The 18,662-nt window shown below is 40.3% G+C and overlaps 1 protein-coding gene across 1 annotated transcript; it reads left to right on the plus strand.

Annotated features, from left to right (window-relative positions):
• Positions 1-358: 358 nt before the first annotated feature.
• Positions 359-18,011, plus strand: col28a1b (collagen, type XXVIII, alpha 1b). Its single transcript, XM_070911831.1, has 34 exons — positions 359-500; positions 1,501-2,066; positions 3,425-3,445; positions 3,544-3,603; positions 3,744-3,797; positions 3,882-3,926; positions 4,018-4,044; positions 4,132-4,176; positions 4,256-4,300; positions 5,879-5,932; positions 7,516-7,584; positions 7,989-8,057; positions 8,549-8,617; positions 9,074-9,142; positions 9,298-9,366; positions 9,560-9,628; positions 10,527-10,595; positions 11,193-11,264; positions 11,341-11,409; positions 11,528-11,599; positions 11,739-11,807; positions 11,896-11,964; positions 12,053-12,121; positions 12,204-12,272; positions 12,610-12,678; positions 12,761-12,829; positions 12,969-13,037; positions 13,235-13,315; positions 13,401-13,436; positions 13,896-13,932; positions 14,017-14,571; positions 15,305-15,489; positions 16,160-16,451; positions 17,839-18,011. The coding sequence occupies exons 1-34, from the start codon at positions 359-361 to the stop codon at positions 18,009-18,011; spliced, it is 3,597 nt and encodes a 1,198-aa protein (XP_070767932.1).
• The last annotated feature ends 651 nt before the right edge of the window (positions 18,012-18,662 follow it).

Consider the following 18,662-nt stretch of genomic DNA (forward strand, 5'->3'; position numbering starts at 1 on the left):
CAAATGCATTATAGATTATTTAAAGGTTGCACTATTTGGAATTTGTTTAGACTAATTTGCTTTTGCACAGATGGTTTTACATACATTTACAGATTTTGTCACTTTAATGTTGCAGGCATTTTAATGAGGCACATTATCTGAATCAGCAGCAGTGTAATTTGAACAAATTAAAGCAGCATCATGACTGTCAGAAACTGCAGCTTTTCAGCTCCCTGTTTGGGTGTGGTTAGTCAGATGCATGATAGTAACATATGAAACAGGTGAATCTCATGATACTGGCAGAATATTTTGTGCAGTAAGTTTATGCACTTCAATACTTTGTCTTGTAACAAGCTATGCAACTGCTTTTTCTGCGAGGATGGAAATGTTGCTGAGGGGAAATCTGAGGAGAGGAGTGGGGCTCTGCCTTCTGCTGTTGGCTCTCGTACATGAGGCCACAGCCCAGAGAAGAAAGACAGGACGCAGGAACGACTACGGACTGCATGACGATGGAGGAAATGGTAATTCTTCATATGAGGTATCTACATGCTGGTGGGGAAACTCAGTCACTGGATCCTGTGGGTGTAACTGACTCCAGGTAGGAGGATCAGACGTTCACCAAGCAACACCCACAGCTCAAGATATCTAGGATCAGAATAAGAATAATTTATATGATTATATTACACAAATATCATATTATTATTTGATAAATGTGGGATGATGGCCAGCAGTGTAGTAGTCGGGTAAAGTCAGGTCATCAAACCTGAAGTCTCAAGACCTTGGTGTTAAAATCCCAGTTCAAGTCTAAAACTGAAATCCTTTTAAGCTTTTTATGCCAGTGATTTAACCCAAAATCCAGAGCTCACAAGTCACAGAGGGACCATCACGGGGCGGCTGTGGCTCAGGAGATACAGCCAGGTTGTCCACTGATCCCCAGCTCCTCTGGTCCACGTGTCAAAGTGTCCTTGGGCAAGACACTAAACCCTGTATTGCCCCCGATAGCAAGGTCGCTGCCATTGGTGTGTGTGTGTGTGTGAATGGGTGAATAGGAGTCAAATTGTAAAGCGCTTTGGATAAAAACGCTATATAAATGCAGACATTTACCATTTGTCATCTCACATTTGATGTGCAGAATTCGCACTCGTGGGCACTGAAAGCCCAGCACTAGTGTTTAAATTGAAGTTTTAGTCTTCATCTGACTTCTAGTGATAGAATCAAAAAAGACAGCAATGCATGCTAGGGCTCTTTAAATGAATGAATGAGAGTCCAAGGTGATTTCTTCTGCTTGTTTTGGCTGACAAACAGTCCAATAAACAAATCAATTAGTCAGTCGTTTCAGCACTAATGCATGTTGCTAAATATTCTATACATACCGGTGTATGGCAACACATCTATTAACAGTTAGATGTGGCTTATCTACTAGAAGGAGTTTGCAACCTTCTCCAGATTCTCTTATCTTCCCCTGCAGCATTGTGAATCTCTACATTCTCCTGAGGTTTTATCGGTTTCCTTCTCCCACAGGTCTGACATGTTCACTGGAGGTGGCTTTCATTCTGGACAGCTCGGAGAGTGCAAAAATATTCCTGTTTGAGAAGCAGAAGGCCTTCGTGTTGAGCTTCAGCACCCGCCTCGCTATGCTGCAGGTAGCCGGCTGGACGCTGAAGGTGCGAATGGCCGCCCTTCAGTACAGCAGCTCCGTGTCCGTAGAGCACCGATTCTCTGCCTGGAAAGACCTGGATTCCTTTCACAGTCAAGTCAGCACCATGAACTACATCGGCCACGGCACCTACACCACCTACGCAATCACCAACGCCTCGCAGCTGCTGGTGCAGGAGACGCCGGCGGACAGCGTCAGGGTTGCAGTGCTGATGACTGACGGGGTCGACCATCCCCGCAACCCCGATGTGATTTCAGCTGCAGCAGAGGCCAAAGGTCATGGCATAAAGTTCTTCGCTGTAGGTTTATCAGACATCGGCCAGCAGAGTCAGAATAACGCCAAGCTCCGGGCCATCGCCAGCACACCTGCTCAGCAGTTTGTCCAGAGTCTTCTTAACCCTCAGCTGGAGGAGAAGCTGCTCAAAGAGATGGTGAGCGTTGGCTTCAAGTGAGATGACCTCAGTTAACATGGGAGAAACAACAGGGACAGGGTGTGTTTTTTAACCCAAAAGTCAGTTTTAAAAGCAAGACATCTCGGTATTAAGTCATGTAATCATTGTGTTACAAATCTAATGTCGTACCCCTGTAAATAATAGCTATAATTATGAAAGAACATGTGTGTAGGATTTAAAACTCACTTTGGCTTTACATAGTTAGGATGGATCAAACTCTGAGCAGTAATTATTGATAAATAACTTTTTAAAAACATTTACGTTAAGTTTTATATACAAATGTAATTTTCTTTTTCAGGCTCAATGAAAAGAGTATTGCTTTGTTTTACCTCGACTGTCATCTGTCTCTGATTGCGCGACATTTCAATAGGTTTAAGATCCACAGAGTCGTAGTTTGATCTTTGAACTGAATTTAAGATGTAAAAATCAAAAAATCAAAAAAGTTGAAGGTTTTCACATGAAAGCAGCAGTGTTTGCAAATACTGTTTGGCCTTCAGTACATCTGGTGGACCAGTGGCTCTCGGGGTTGGGACCCTCCACAGGGACCAACATAAATCTGAAGGGTCATAAGTTCATTAAAGGGATATATGTTCTCCAAAAATACTGGATACTTTCACCTCTTCTGACCTCTGGTTTCTCATGACTCATTTGTTTTAGCAGGTCATAACCACTGAAGGGTTTTGAAGTAGACATAGCTTCATTCACAGTGTCACCAGCCAAAAGGTTTGGTAGCCAGACTGTCAGTGAGAAGACGCTTCAGTGATTCTCAACCATCTCTGTGCTTCCACTTGTTTGACTGAAGGTTCCAAAAAAAAAGAAATCCCTGACATCAGCCGCTGTTGTGTCTGCTTGGATTAAAACCATGCTCGGTTCTTGGCCCTCCACATGTTTGAGAAGCAGGAATGATCTACTGCACATCCAGCGGTCTATCACAGTGACAGCAGCATGCAGCTGTTTATTTTCCCCTCTACTTCTGCACTTTCTGTCCTCACAGCGGGTTCACGTCTCTGTGACGCAGTTGTGTCTGCATGGGGGGGAAGGGGGGGGGGGGGGGGCTTTCCCCGCCTGCTTTGCATTTTTCCTCTCACACAGAAATGTCGGGGTCAGGGCCTGTCTGAGAGAGTGGCATGGCTTTCCAAGAAATGTGTGATATTATTCATTCACATTTATAGCTTTCAAGAAAGACACAACAAATCAAAATAGTGTTGAGGGAAAACAATATCTAATACGAGGGCACCAAGGTTTGACCAAAACAAATAAATTGATCTTTTCTGTGAGTGAATGACGTGATAATGAACCTGTAACTGAACATCTTATGTCTCCTGTTCTGCATCCAGAGTGCAGTCGCATTTGAAGGGGTAAGTCTTTCAATGCAATCCAGAATCCAGAATTTCACCTCTATAATTGATGAGTGTTCTTACTTTGAGCTCTCACTTTGTATTTTTCTCTCTGTTAGTGTCCACAGGCTCAAGTGTGTTTGTGTGAAAGAGGAGAGAGGGGCCCTCCAGGAAGTCCAGTGAGTATTTAGAAATAAACAAGTTCCATACAAAAAACAACCTTTACCAAAATTATAGGATACTCGTTCTGCTGTGCACAAACATACCTAGCATCATCTTGTCTTTTAGCATCTAACCAGTGAACTATTGCTAATTCCAGGGTAGAAAAGGGGACTCAGGCTTCAGAGGGTCACCCGGTATAAAAGGAGCGAGGGTAAGTCATGACACACACAGCGAATAAAACTATTTTAGTGTCTGATTTCATGCGGCTCATTGTAAGTTGGTCTGTTTTTATAAGGGAGAGTCTGGCTTGAACGGCCAACCCGGAAGTGACGGTCCAGAGGTAAAAATATTTTTTTAAAAATCTCCAACCACCAAGTAACATGTTTTTTATCAGATGAACGCAGATTTTAAAACTGTTTCACCTTTTACAGGGCCGTCCAGGTTATAAGGGCAACAAGGTGGGTGACGTTCAGCTTTAGCAACATGCCAGTCAGTTGTTTTACTCTCCTCAAGTAAACTGACATGTTCTGTGTTTGGTCTTTCAGGGGGAGAGAGGAGACTGTGGCACTCCTGGGGAAAAGGGTGACACTGTATGAACATTGTTAGCGACATTATTTTAATCAATACCACAGACTTTGTCCTCATAAGTTCATAAGTGATATTTTGCAGGGACCTGAGGGACCTCCAGGCCTGCGAGGACTGAAAGGAGAACAGGTAGATATCTTTATTTTAAATTGAACGCTAACAATTATGAATCTTGGTTTTATCATTTTAAACCATACAAATAGAAGTTTGCAGGCAAAAAAAAGCATCTCCAAAAACCCTTTTTGTGTCTAATATATAGAACATATTTTATGGGCTACCTGCTTATTAAAGTATATTTCCTCAAGTTTGCTGCTCTATGAATGATTAGTAGAAGTAATGACAGCAAAATGATAAAAAAAAATCATTGTCAGGAAAATGCTTTGAATTAAAATAGTGAGTGACTGAAACATCGCAAAGAATATTGGATGGCTTCAATGAAATTTTGTACATTCGCGGCCTTCAGAAGATGAATCCTACTGATTTTGGTGATCCACTGACTTTTCCTCTAGCGCCATCTTGAGGTTCACATTTGTGGTTTTGAGTAAAATGTCTCAACAGCTACTGGATGGATAGTCAATGAATTTGATTCACACATTCATGTCCCCCCTCAGGACGAATTATAATAATCTTCGTAAACCCTTAACTTTTCATGCAGCGCCATCATCTGGTCAAACTTTTAATTTACCAGCTAACTAATCACATTCAGCAACTGTACTTTATTCAGTGCTGCTTACCAAATGTTAGCGTGCTATGAACTAAGATAGTGAATGAATGTGAGGGTATAATATACTTGTTAAACCTCAGGATGTTAGCCGTGTGAAATGACCATATTAGCATGTTAGCATTTAGCTAAGAACCACACAGAGCTGCAAGCTCGGCTGTACACTCTTAGTCTTAATAATTTAACCTCGATAGACTTTCATAGATCATCAAACTATTACTACTTATTATTAGATAAATGAAATAACTTTAGCAGTTGTCATTCAAGTCCACACCCTTTTTTTTTTTAAATTAGAAGCAATTTCATGATTTTTAATTGTCTTAGCCACATTTTTGTCACTCGTCCTTCATGCGCCTGAACATACAGTTTACTGCCTGCTGTTCATATTGACACACAGACATCACGATACGTCGACATCAGACAGCTCGTTGACTCTTCAATATGAAAAATGGAAGTGGAATTTGTCTCTTATCATCTCTGCACTAATGGAATGTGAATATTGGATTATGGGTAATCCTGATACTAATGTGGCTATCCAAAGCAGTGAATCCAGGCTTGCAGGATATTATTCTTTTGCAGGAACAGACTTTGTGTGGTGGGATTAGTGCAGGGACCTGGCCGCCCAGCACCACTCTTCCTCCTCTGTGCTACTGGCACAGTGTCAGTATAACCTTGTTATTTTGTGAGCTTGGCCTGAGAATCGAAGGACATGAAAGCCGTGAATGTTTATTTAAATCCTGTTGTATTTTTCATTCAGTGGTGGTGGGTTGGTTTTGACCTGGTCATACAACGTGGGGGCTTCATTTTAAATTCATACATGATCCTTTTGTGCTGCTGGAGTCAAAATTTTTGTCGCAAAATAGAAGAAAATCACAGTTCTCAGTTGTTCGGGCAAAAACATTAGATGCTGTTGAGGATGTTATGAATGTGATTAAAGTAAACTAATATGTTGAGAGATTGTATAAGATTTTACATTTGTTTTGCAGGGTGCAATAGGACCACCAGGAGACATGGGTCCTGAGGGCCCAGCAGGACCTAAAGTAAGTCCCCAAAACTTCATGATGAATTTAAATTTCCACTCTGTTTTCTGTTATTTTATGCTGGATTAAAGTCGTAGGCACTTTGAAATCTTATCCAGTGGTGGAGGAAGTATTCAAATCTTTTACTTAAGTAAAAGTACTAGTACCACACTGTGAAAATACTCTGTTATGAGTCAAAGTCCTGCATTGAAAATGTTACTTAAAAAGTAATGGTGTGTATGTATTATCAGGAAACTTTAAGTATTAAAAGTAAAAGTACTCAGAAAAATGGCCCCTGTGACTGTTGTACTATTATATTTTATATTTTATATTTATATTGTTATTACTAATGCATTCATGTAAAAGGATTGCAACTGTTGATTGTTTTCATTACCGATCAATCTGCAGATTATTTCTCCATTAATTGATTGATTGTTTGTAAAGGCTCAGAAAATAGTGAGAAAGGCATCACGATTACAGTGAAACCAAAGTGACACCTTCACAATGCTTTGTTTTGTCCAAACCTCAACATTATTACAAATATATTAAAATGATTATAATAATCAAAAGGAAAAGCAGAAAATCCTCACATTTGAGAAGCTGGGACCATGAAATGTTCAATTGACTAATTGATTAATCAACTAATCGTTGCAGCTGTTACTGGTTGTTTAATTTATGACAAAACATATTTTATAAGCTGTTCATAAGTTTTGTGTGTAAAAATCTTATTTTTTAAGGAATTAGTAACTAAAGCTGTCACATAAATGTTGAGGAGTAAAAAGTACCATATTTCCCTCTGAAATGTGGTGGAGTAGAAGTAGAGAGCTGTATGAAAAGAAAATACTCAAGTAAAGTATCTCAAATTTGCACTTAAGTACGGGGGACTTATAACTTACTTGTATTGTCAGATAGCAGTAAGGAAAAAGGGACAACATAAAAATGACCTTTAAAATGTGTGCTGAAGGCTAATAAGATGCTAAAGCCTCCATCCCCATAGAGCCGTCCCACAGCTTTTTAACAAAGATGTCTTTATACAGATGAAATGCAATGTGATTTATAGCACATCCAGGAAAAGTCAAGACATAAATCAAGTTTTACAGAAGGAACAAAGGACTGGTCTTTATTTCCTAAATGCCATAAAAGGTTGAAACTATAAGTATAATAAGTATTTTTATAGTATTTCCATTAGATATCACAAAAAATGCTACTGTAAATGTCACAAACTTAATTTATTAGTTTCACAGCATTTAGTTAGATTTATTTTGTAAACACTTTAAAGCACTGGGGAGAGCACAGTTTGTTTAATTCTTCATGTACTGCAGTTAAAATCCCACAAACATGAGGTTGAGGTTCTTTCAGAGGAAATATTTACATATTAGTGTTACACTAAGAATGTGAATAGACTTGGATGGTGGATATTTTGTGTATATTTGAGGTCTTGGTTGAGTTTTGAATCTCCCTACTGTATAATCTTGCAGCGTAAGGGCAGAGTCATCAGCAAACATGGAGAGTCAGGAAGGTGTAAACTTTATTGAGACTGTCCTTCAACTGTTGAGCTGCCATCACATAACATGCAAACTTCTGAACTTGTTTCCTTGTCACAGGGGGACAGAGGCCCCAGTGGTGCTTCTGGACCACCAGGAGACATTGGTATCGGATTCCCAGGAGCAAAGGTAACTCTTTTATGTTAACATTACCATAAAAACATCCTCTTCAGTCATATAATCTCCCTCAAATCAAACTTGTGCCTAAATGTATTCTCAAGCGGGTGAGGATGGATTGGATTTTTCTTTATTACAGCAATTTTATATAAATTCTGAAAGTTTTGTGGAATCAAAATAACTCATAAATACAACAGTTAGTTGTTTAATCTTGTTGGCTCATTTGAAGAGTTACAGAACATTTTAAAGACCTCTCTCGCAGCCAGAAATATTGTTTGATAAGGTAACCCACTTTATAAAGTTATTTTCTCTGATAGCGAGATATTAATATAGAATAAATATTATCACTCTTTAATGAATTACTGGAAAATGTTGCAAGTAATTGAAAGTAGACTGGTGCTGTGTGATGCTTACAGGGTGAAAAAGGCCTTCAGGGGAGACCTGGTCCCACAGGTCCTGTTGGGATAGGAGAACCAGGACTACCAGTGAGTATGAAAAACGGTCTTATATTATATTGGTGTTGATTATGTATGTGTTGAAAGTATAACAGCACACTAGTTTCAATGGGCAAGTGACATTGATAAAAGTGTCCTGTTAGAACAATACCTGTAAAGCTACCAGTGGTGGAAGAAGTACTTGTATCATGTACTTAAGTAAAAGTACTCTGTTACAAGTAAAAGTCTTACATTCAATTTTATTCAAAGTATTATCAGATAACATTGGCACATTAGTAATATTTTGGTAACACTTAATAATACCTGTGTGAATCAGGTACCCTAAAGTACATTACTGAAAAACAGGTACCTAGTATTTACAAAAATAAATAATAGAGTATCATTTATGTCTCTTTTCCTCTAAAATGGCCAACTGTTACTCCCTTGTTCCTCATTTTTATTAGCTGCCTCTTTATTACTTTATGTTTTACGGAAGCCATCAAATGCATAGATTTTTATTAAAAGTTGATTGTTTGTTCCAGGGTCCCCCAGGACCACTTGGAGCTCAAGGAAACCCCGGACCACCTGGAGAGGGGCTTCCAGGGCCGAAGGTGGGTCAAGTTTTTAATCATGTGTTGGCTCAAGGAGTGGTTCTACTCTTATTGTGCTACAATAATATATACATACATATTTATTTTGACAGTAACCTAAATGTATTTGTCTGATTTTATTGGTCCATGTTATACGCATGTTATATACAGTCAGGATATAGATAATGGAGCCATTTCCTTATAGAGCCAACACCAATGTATAGCCCCTGTGCAGATGCATTTCATAATGTCCACTACAGGCGCAAAGCAGAACAGACGGATTCACAGAACCAGAAAATGTTTCACTGATTGCCACAACAATCGAACAATGTATTTACTCAGGAATTTACATGATTGGCCTAAAGCATCACCTTTGAAACATGCTGGACATGTGTGAAGCCTATGCAGTTATATTATGAGAGCTGCTTTGACAACAGTGATGTCTACAGTGTGTCACAATTTCCTCCTTTGTTTTAGGGTGATCGAGGATATGAGGGTCCCAGGGGCAATCGTGGACTTACTGGTGTTGGGGTCAAAGGTGACAAGGTGCATAGACTCTAAATGTATACATATCTTAGATGTTTACTGAGGAAAGTGCTGCTACTGCAACACTTTCTATGTTATATACTCTGATACAGAGCTGGGTCTGTACTTCTTGTTTGCCTTTATGAAATTCAGATACAGTAAAAATCTCTTCTCAGGGCAGTCAAGGGCCGCCTGGCATTGCAGGTCCAGTTGGTGCTCCTGGTTTAGGACTTCAAGGAGAAAAGGTAAAAGCTCCTCGGCTCAAACTCAAAGGAAGAAAATTATATTACTGTTGCTTTGACTTTCTGCCAGCCAGATGAGGTTAGAAAAGAACCACGACAAAATAAACAATGTTATCGTACAGAAAGTTACCAGCGTCTCCCACCTGCTCGCTTAACTTTGTTTGATTTGTTTTCTACCTAATCTTCTTTCTTGCAGGGGGATCAAGGCCCGGTCGGACCTCAAGGCCCGAGAGGAGGTCAAGGTATTGGAATAACAGGACAAAAGGTAAGACCGGAGGGGGACGACCATTAACTAACATGAACTGTCACAGACACAGAAACTCAGATACTAACTGTGTTTGACAGCCAGCTGATTCTCTGTCTGATTGCATCTAAATTGTTTTGCATACTTTATCTTATAAATACCCCCGTGAAACACAGCTGGCCTGTCAATCAAATGCCAATCATGGAGGCAACAGAGGGGCTGCTATTGGTGGAAGGTTTATAATCTGAGACACATTTATTTCATATTCAGTTCTCGTTCATTTGAGAGATTCTTTTATAGAATTTCCTGTTTCTGGATAATTTCTCATTATCACATTTAAAGGATAAAGCTGGCATATCTTATTCCTCTGAGCCGTAGAGCTCCATTATTGTCCAAAAACTATTAAAAACACATCAGTGAGTTGTGTTACACTGGGTGACACATTCCCTCATTACCATGAACACACACTGTTTATTGTGAGTCAATCCCACATACATCGTCCTGCTGCCATAAATACTCACTAGTGCGCCAAATGTGTATTAATCCGCCACTGAAAATAGTCCCCAACAAATGCACTATTTACTGTTTAAGTAACGTTTGCTACAAACTACAGTGTCCAGCTGTTTTAGAATATGTCTGAGCCTTTTTTTAAAAATCAAGCTTCATATTTGTGACCTGTTTTTCTTCAGTAGGAATGGGCTTCTGTCAGTTTTCATGGGATTTGTTAATAATAAGAAAAATAGAGAATTATAAGTCTTATATTGTAACTTCCTTTTCTAGGCAAAATTAACCTCCAACTACACAATTTCTTAAATTTAATATTATATTTGCTTGAATTTCACCTGTTTCTTGTTGTCAGTTAGTTTCATAGTCAATCTCCACACAGTAAAAACTGATTCACTGTGAATGTCACCTTTAGGGGAATCAGGGACCCCCAGGTGAAGTTGGACTGCCAGGTGAGAGAGGTGTGGGAGAACCAGGACCCAAAGTAAGTGTGCTGCTCCCTTCTAAACACTATTGCTCTACACATCTATCACAGTACAGTAAAGTCCCCTTTAAAGAAACTGTTTGACATTTTGAGAAATTTGAGATTTAGACAAAAAGATTGATATCACTCAAGTTATAACGTTAGTGAGCTGGAGAGGTGCAGGTAGGTGTATTGACTTTTTTACTTTTGGACAGAACCATGCTAGCTTTTCCCCCCTAATTCCAGTCTTCATGCTAAGCTAAGCTAATCGCCTCCTGGTTCTAGCTCTGGGCGAGGGTAAGTTTAAGTACAGAACTGAGAGTGGTATCAATCTTCTGGTCTAACAAGCAAGAAATATCAACAACTAGTCATTTTATTCAGACTAGTGACATAGATTACAATAAACAAGCCTTAAACCATAAATAATTGACTTTACAAGAATCTGTAAGAAGGTTAAAGGTCATAGCCACTGCCTGAATAACAGTCCAGTGTGATCCTAAAGTGACTTTTAAACCTGATAATTTCAGTTTTGCTTTCAAACTTCCGTTTAGTAGTTTATTTCATTCTCCATCAGTCTGCACACCACCGATGCTCTTGCACTTTATTTTTCTCTCTCAGGGTGACCCGGGGGCTGAGGGGTTAATAGGTATACCAGGTCAGCCGGGAGAGGATGGAGCCCCTGGTCAAAAGGTAACTTCAAGACATAAAACCAGTCTTTCTGTTTATATATTTAGTATTTCTTACCAGTCTGCTGCTTCATTGACAGGGTGACATTGGGTTACCGGGGCCCAGGGGACCTGATGGTGCTCCTGGTAAAGGCGCACCTGGAGAGAGGGTAATGGACATTTTGAGTTTCCAGAAATAGTATAAAAGCTTAACTAAAAGTTTACCTTTCAGTGACTCAGAGGATTGTTTGGGAGAATATGAGGAACAGTTTTGTTTTATTCTGGTAGGGAGACAGAGGGGACAGGGGGACCAGAGGCCAGCCAGGTCCAGTCGGTCCTGTGGGGCCAATGGGGTCAAAGGTATGTAGATACAAAACAGAAGCAGTTTATATGAAAATGTCGTAAAATAATTTTACACAGTAGTGCAACAACTTAGTGCCACATCTTAGCAGTGAAGTGATGAGTAAAGGTTGTCATCAGATGTTGTGTTCTTTTTCAGGGGGATCCAGGAAGTATGGGGCAACCAGGTGCAACTGGACCACCAGGAAGGGGGATACCAGGTGCCAAGGTAAGCCCATGTGGTGCTAACAAACAGCTAATGTAACTGTCAACAACAACAAGGTTGGTTCATTGTTCTAGCTATGTTTTTTTTTCAGGGAGAAGCAGGTCCACGAGGTCCAGCTGGAGCTCTGGGAGAGCCAGGGATCGGTTTAACTGGACCCAAGGTGAGTTCAGCTCAGGTTTCATTGTCAATTATCCTCCCATGAAAAGTGTAAAATGAAAAGAATAAAATTGACATGTTTTGGTTTGTAGGGAGACAGAGGATCACCAGGACCTGCTGGGACACTTGGACTGAAAGGTGAAGGTTTCCCCGGCTCTCCAGTGAGTATCAACCTGCATTACAGCCTCCTTTATCACTTTACACCCCGCACTTTGTTTTTCACTTTTTCACACTGTGTCTTAGGGACTTCCTGGGCCTCCTGGTCTGACAGGAGAGACCGGAGCAGATGGTGTCGGTTTACCTGGACCAAAGGTAAAAGTTAAAAATTGTTCATCTGTTGTAGTAGTTACCTTTACCTAGTGGTAGTTTTGTTTGGTTATACCTGGATATTTTTGGATGTTGTTGTTTTATGCATTTCCACCATGTAGAGTTGTGACGCAGCAGCAGTTATCACCACAAGTGTCAAGAGAAGTTTTATCCTTTTCTGATATTTCTCCAAAACATGGCTTTACTCTAATGAATAATATGATGATGGATGATATAAAAATACTGGAAATTGAAAACAATTCCGGTTTATCACCCATTACTTCCTGATTTACAGACAGAGATCTGTAAATGTTTTATAACTTACAAGCTGTTTCCTGCTCAGGGAGACAGGGGCTTGCCTGGACCTCCGGGACCTGCCGGGCCACCAGGGATTGGCCTAATTGGCCCTAAGGTAATCTGTGCTGTTCAATACAATGACTTGTATGTGATTTGGTCATGTTGGTATCCAGAAAGACAGTTTTCTTTTCCTGCAGGGTTCAGCTGGCCGAATGGGACCACCTGGTCCACAGGGGCTACCTGGAGAGGGCATCCAAGGACAAAAGGTACCGCTGTCGCACTTAGAAACCCATTTAGTCCAGAATCACAGGCACATGTGCTAAAAGACAGACGAGAGAAACTTTCTATAAGCTCGATCTTGTTGTATAAGCTCTCCTCGATGTGGACTGTGCTCTATGTTTCCAGGGGGAACCTGGATTTCAGGGGATCCCCGGCCCCAGAGGTCCTCCTGGACAAGGTCTGCAGGGGGACAAGGTAACGATGTAATGTCACCAGCTGTATTATGAACAGTCATGAAATTAAAACAAAATATGTAATAATGTTATGGAAATGGACGAATCGCTTGATATGTTCTGATATGTTCATGTCTCTGTTAGCGGAGAAAAAGATACCCCTTTCAGCCCAACTGTGTGATCAAGGCTCATAAGATGACCGCTTCTTTCCTCTTGCAGGGGATTCGAGGGTTAAGAGGTGAAAAAGGCAAAAGGGGAGACAGAGGAGAACCTGGAGAGTCAGGAGCCACGGGACCTTTGGTACTGGATTTTGTTTTTAGAGTGATTCAAGGTCTCAAGGAAATCTCACAACAGCTAATACATGATGATCTCTTTCAAATCACAGGGTAGAGTTGGAGAAAAGGGAGACCCTGGACTTACAGTAAGTGTGATGCTCTATCATCATTCATTACACTGAAACACTTGCAGTGCATTGGTATGTTTTTCATTATGAGAGTGAGGTTTAAGTGCTGTCTGTTCTTTAATGTGGCGAACAGTGTAGGAGTTGTAGCCCTTTTTATATATAGATATATATATAGAAAGAAAGTTAACATAATCTTAAACCTTAAATAATCATCATTCTAGTATTCTACTATTCTAGTCAAACCTGTTTAAGGGTGTTTGAGGGTGTTCACATTCATTCTGGGTATACAGAGGCTTTGTGCAGAAACTTACTATCCTAGAATTTGAGGAAACTGAATAAAAGGGGCTTCAAGTCCTAGACTGTCCAACTGATTTGGATTTACACACCCTCAAATTAAAGCTTAAAGCTATCACAGTACCTTTCTACTTTGACTCAGAGACAAATCAGTTCTTTAAGTGCATTTTCTATCTTCCACAGAGGGAAGAGATCATCAAAATAGTGAGATCCATATGCAGTAAGTAATCAGAAACTCACATTTTGAGTTTTTGTTGATCCCTGATGTCTATAACCTGGCTCTTCTCTTCCTCTGTGTCATTAGGTTGTGGAGTGACATGCCGACAAACCCCCTTGGAGCTTGTTTTTGTGATCGACAGCTCCGAGAGCGTCGGTCCTGAAAACTTCAACGTGATCAAAGACTTTGTAAACGCCCTGATCGACCGAGCCTCGGTCAGCCGGGACACCACGCGGGTGGGAGTGGTCCTTTACAGCCACGTCAACATGGTGGTGGTCAGCCTCAGACAGGAAGCCACTCGCGATGAGATCAAGTCTAAGGTGCGCTCCATGACCTACGTGGGCGAGGGTACGTTCACGGGCAGCGCCATCCAACAGGCCAACCAAGTCTTCAAGGCGGCACGGGCAGGTGTGAGGAAGGTGGCCATCATCATCACGGACGGGCAGGCTGATAAAAGAGACGCGGTCAGTCTGGAGAGCGCCGTGTCAGAAGCTCAAGGAAGTAACATTGAGACGTTTGTGATCGGGGTGGTGAACGAGAGCGATCCTCTCTATGAGGAGTTCAAGAAGGAGCTCAATCTCATGGCCTCTGACCCCGACAGCGACCACATGTACCTGATTGATGACTTCAAAACGCTTCCAGGTGAGATTCATGATCACATGACGTACATGTTAAAGGGATAGTTCACCCAAATTACAAAACAAACACATTTTCTTACTTATCACTGGTGGTTTCTAGCCACACAGATAGTTTTTAGATTTAGAGATTTCAAAAACTGAGCAGAAAACCACTGCAGTGGTGGAAAGTAAGTCAGTACATTTACTCAAGTAATAGAGGTACTTGTACTTGAGTATTTCCATTATCTGCTACTTTATATTTCTACTCCACTACATTTCAGAGGCAAATATTGTACTTTTTACTCCACTAAATTTATTTTAAAGCTTTAGTTAATTTGCAGATTCAGATTATTAAAACAAAATATAATCAACTAATTAACTAACTAACTAGAAATAAATTTGCACATTTTTTAGAACATTTTAAACAATTTCTTCTGTTGACACTTGGTGGCAACAAAGAGCAACAGTAAGATACTGCACTGCTTCGTCCTCTACACACAGTTTCTATGTGAGTCTGGGAAAATCTATCCTCCAGAACATCTACTACCATTGTGCTCGTGAGCAAGACACCACAAACTGCTCACATGTGATCTGTGACTGTACTGGGAGCTACTACTAACATGAAAAGTGAAGGCGGAGAACGTGCTGTACACATTTACTGTTGCTCTGAACAACTGCTCTGGCTAAACAGAGATTATACAGAGCAGTTTAACTATGTATAACTGTGTATTTACTGTTATGGTGGTCTGGTTTTGCAGCTCTGGAAAGAAATCTGCTGAGTCGTATCTGTGAGGACGAAGAAAGACATTTGTTCAGCTCCATCCCGAGCTCCAGACTGCCTCCAGGAACCCCTGAGGTCTCCAGTAATGTTCGAGAACCCCCGTACAGGACCGATACAGACACACCCACCTTCACAGGAGACTTCAGGAGAGTTCAGATGGTGGTGAGAACAAATCAGTCACTCCTCTTACAATGGTTTAATGTATCACTGGCAATAGCCAGAGACATTTAAGTGAAATCATTCAAAAACCTTTTGTATTGTCAGTCAATCCACCACTTTGGTCCATATATTCAGATATTCAAGGTGCCTAGATGATAAATCTAAAGACCCCTGACTTTTCATCTGGCGCGACCAGCAGGTCAAAGTTTTCATTTATCCAATGAAATATTTCAACAACTACTGGATGGATTGGCACAAAAATTGGTACAGACATTCATGGTCCCCAGAGGATGAATCCTACTGACTTTGTCGACCCCCTGACTTTTCCTCTGGCGCCACTGTGTGGTTAACATATGTGGTTTTGAGTGAAATGTCTCAACAAATATTGGATGGATTGCCTTAAAATTTGGTTCAAACATTCATGCCCCCCTCCGGATGAATTGTAATAAATGTGTAGATCCGTTAACTTAACGCCATCGTCTTAATTTGTAAAGGAACTCGTAACTAAAGCTGTCAAATAATTGTAGTGAAGTAAAAATTACAATCTTTCCCTCTGAATTGTGATGAAGTAGAAGGGGAAAGTGGCATGAAAAGAAAATACACAAGTAAAGTACAAGTACCTCAAATTTGTACTTAAGTACAGTGGTTTCAGTCATTCTCTGCTCTGTTACAGCCCGGCCCTCCAGCACCACAGCCCGACAGAGAACCCATCAGTCCACAGAGACCCAAGACGGATGACAGAACCATCTTAGAAACTCAGAGATTTCCACTCTTCGACAGGGAGCCCTTTAGACCCGTAACAGAGTTCCTCCCACAGTTGGACATGAAGGACCCCACCAACCATATGGTGATGACGGGAGCCATCGGGCCAGCAGGTCCCACTCTAAAGGCCCCGCCTGAGGAGAGGACACCATCACCATCACCCCCGACTTCACTGCTGCTGCCCTCTGACACCAACGTATCAGGTAAGAGTTTGAGAGATGGAGAAATGACTGATTTAAATGTTAAAAACCAAGTCTTGAGTAAGGAGAAAGAAATGTGCACTGAACATTTAAAGATTTTTACATATTAAGTTCTCTGCACATCTATTCTTATTTGTGTGGAAATGTTGAGACAAAAAGGTATTTCAGATGAATTTACTGGCTATGAACTCAAAATATTATACCTTTACTGACACTTTTAACTGAAACATGAAGGTAAACATTTAAATAAAAAAAACCCAAACAAACACCAATCAGCCAAATTTTAAGGAATAGTTTGATATTTTTGGAAAAACATTTATTCGTTAGATGAGAAGATTGATCTCACTCTTGTTAAATATGCTGGCTGTACATAAATATCAAGCTACAGCCAGGAGCCACTTAGCTTAGCTTAGCATGTGCGTATTTCCCAAAAATGTCAAACGGTTCCTTTAAAGCCATCAAACCAAGTGCAATAAGTTCAAAGGATTTCAAGAATCAGAAGAGTTGTCACACAATTAAAGTCTTTAGAACATATAATGTAAGAACATTTGACTTTCCACTCACATGGTTTCTGTAGCCACTCTGATTTATTTTTAGCCATGCTAGCAGAGTGGCTCCAGAGATTGCATGTTGGTCTATTGGTTTAGTCCAGACTGAAATATCTCAACATCTACTCAATTGATTGGCACAAAAATTGGTACAGACATTCATGGTCCCCAGAGGATGAATCCTACTGACTTTGTGGATCCCCTGACTTTTCCTCTGGCACCACTGTGTGGTTAACATATGTGGTTTTGAGTGAAATGTGTCAACAAATATTGGATTTGCCTTGAAATTTGGTTCAAACATTCATGTCCCCCTCAGGATGGATTGTAATAAATGTGTTGATCCCTTTAACTTTTCATCTGGCGCCATCATCTTAATTTGTAAAGGAACTCGTAACTAAAGCTGTCAGATAATTGTAGTGAAGTAAAAACTACAATCTTTCCCGTTATCCCTTGACCTTTCCTCTAGTGAAAGTGAAATATCTCAATAACTATTGGATAGATTGCATGAAATGTAATGCACACACATTCATCTTCCCTTCAGGATGAACTGTAATCACTTTGGTGATTCACTGACTTTCCTTCTAGCGCCACCACCAGGTCAAAATCGTAATTAGTTCAATATTTTGGTTGATGACCAGATAAAACTAAAAACTTGTAAAACTAATGACATTGCCATCAGACTCTGCTGTACTTTGTATTTAGTTCTAATTATCAAATATTATATATGAACATTGTTAACATCATACCTGCTCAACATCAGCATGTTAGCATTTAGCTTACAGCCTCACAGAGTTGCTAGCATGGCTGTAAACGCTTAGACTTTTTTTTCTTGCTGTCTCCAGCGGAGCGCTGCGGCCACGCCCTGGATCCAGGACCTTGCCGGGACTACGTGGTGAAGTGGTACTATGATGCCACAGCTAATTCCTGCGCTCAGTTCTGGTTCGGAGGCTGCCTAGGAAACAGCAACCAGTTTGAGACTGAGAAGAGCTGCAGAGAAACCTGCGTCAAGGTCTAACAACCACATGCCTGTAGTCACGAATATACACGTTCGTAAATGGTCATGAAACATTTTGCTGTGACGTTGCCACGAAGTTCACTTCAACTTCAGAGCCTTAGTATTTTACTTGTAGCAACTTTGACTTGGATAGGGAAAGTAAACAGCAAATGTTATTAAAGAGGCATCATTAAACCAAATTAGCCTAAAATGGAGTTTAAGGCTTTAAATTGTTCAGTAGCTAATAAAAGTGTTTTTTTCCTGTTGGCCGGAGGGACTTGTGTATTAATTGTGTGAGCCAAGCCAGGCTAATGCAGAGATCTGAGTCTGTGATGTTACTTACACTGTTGAACAGTTCTGCTAAAAATAAAACAAACTCTGTAACCACTAACCTTTCTATTCAGAAAAAGTAACCCTTTTGTATGATGCAATGATGTATTTTTCTACTTAATTTCTTAACGTTTTTTTTTATGTTTTATGTTTTTTAAAGTACTGTGAAATGTCATTAAAGACAAAAAACACAAACAAATAAACATATAATTTCACGCATTGGAGGTTTGCTTTGGACCAAAGTGTCTGCTAAACAAATGTAATGCAAGGTAATGCATGAGTTTTATACACAAAAGAAAAATAGTGCTGGCTTTATTTGGCCATGTGCCTAAAACATGGAAT

Source organism: Enoplosus armatus, chromosome 9 (genome assembly GCF_043641665.1).
Source record: "Enoplosus armatus isolate fEnoArm2 chromosome 9, fEnoArm2.hap1, whole genome shotgun sequence".
NCBI classification, from domain to species: Eukaryota; Metazoa; Chordata; class Actinopteri; order Centrarchiformes; family Enoplosidae; genus Enoplosus; species Enoplosus armatus.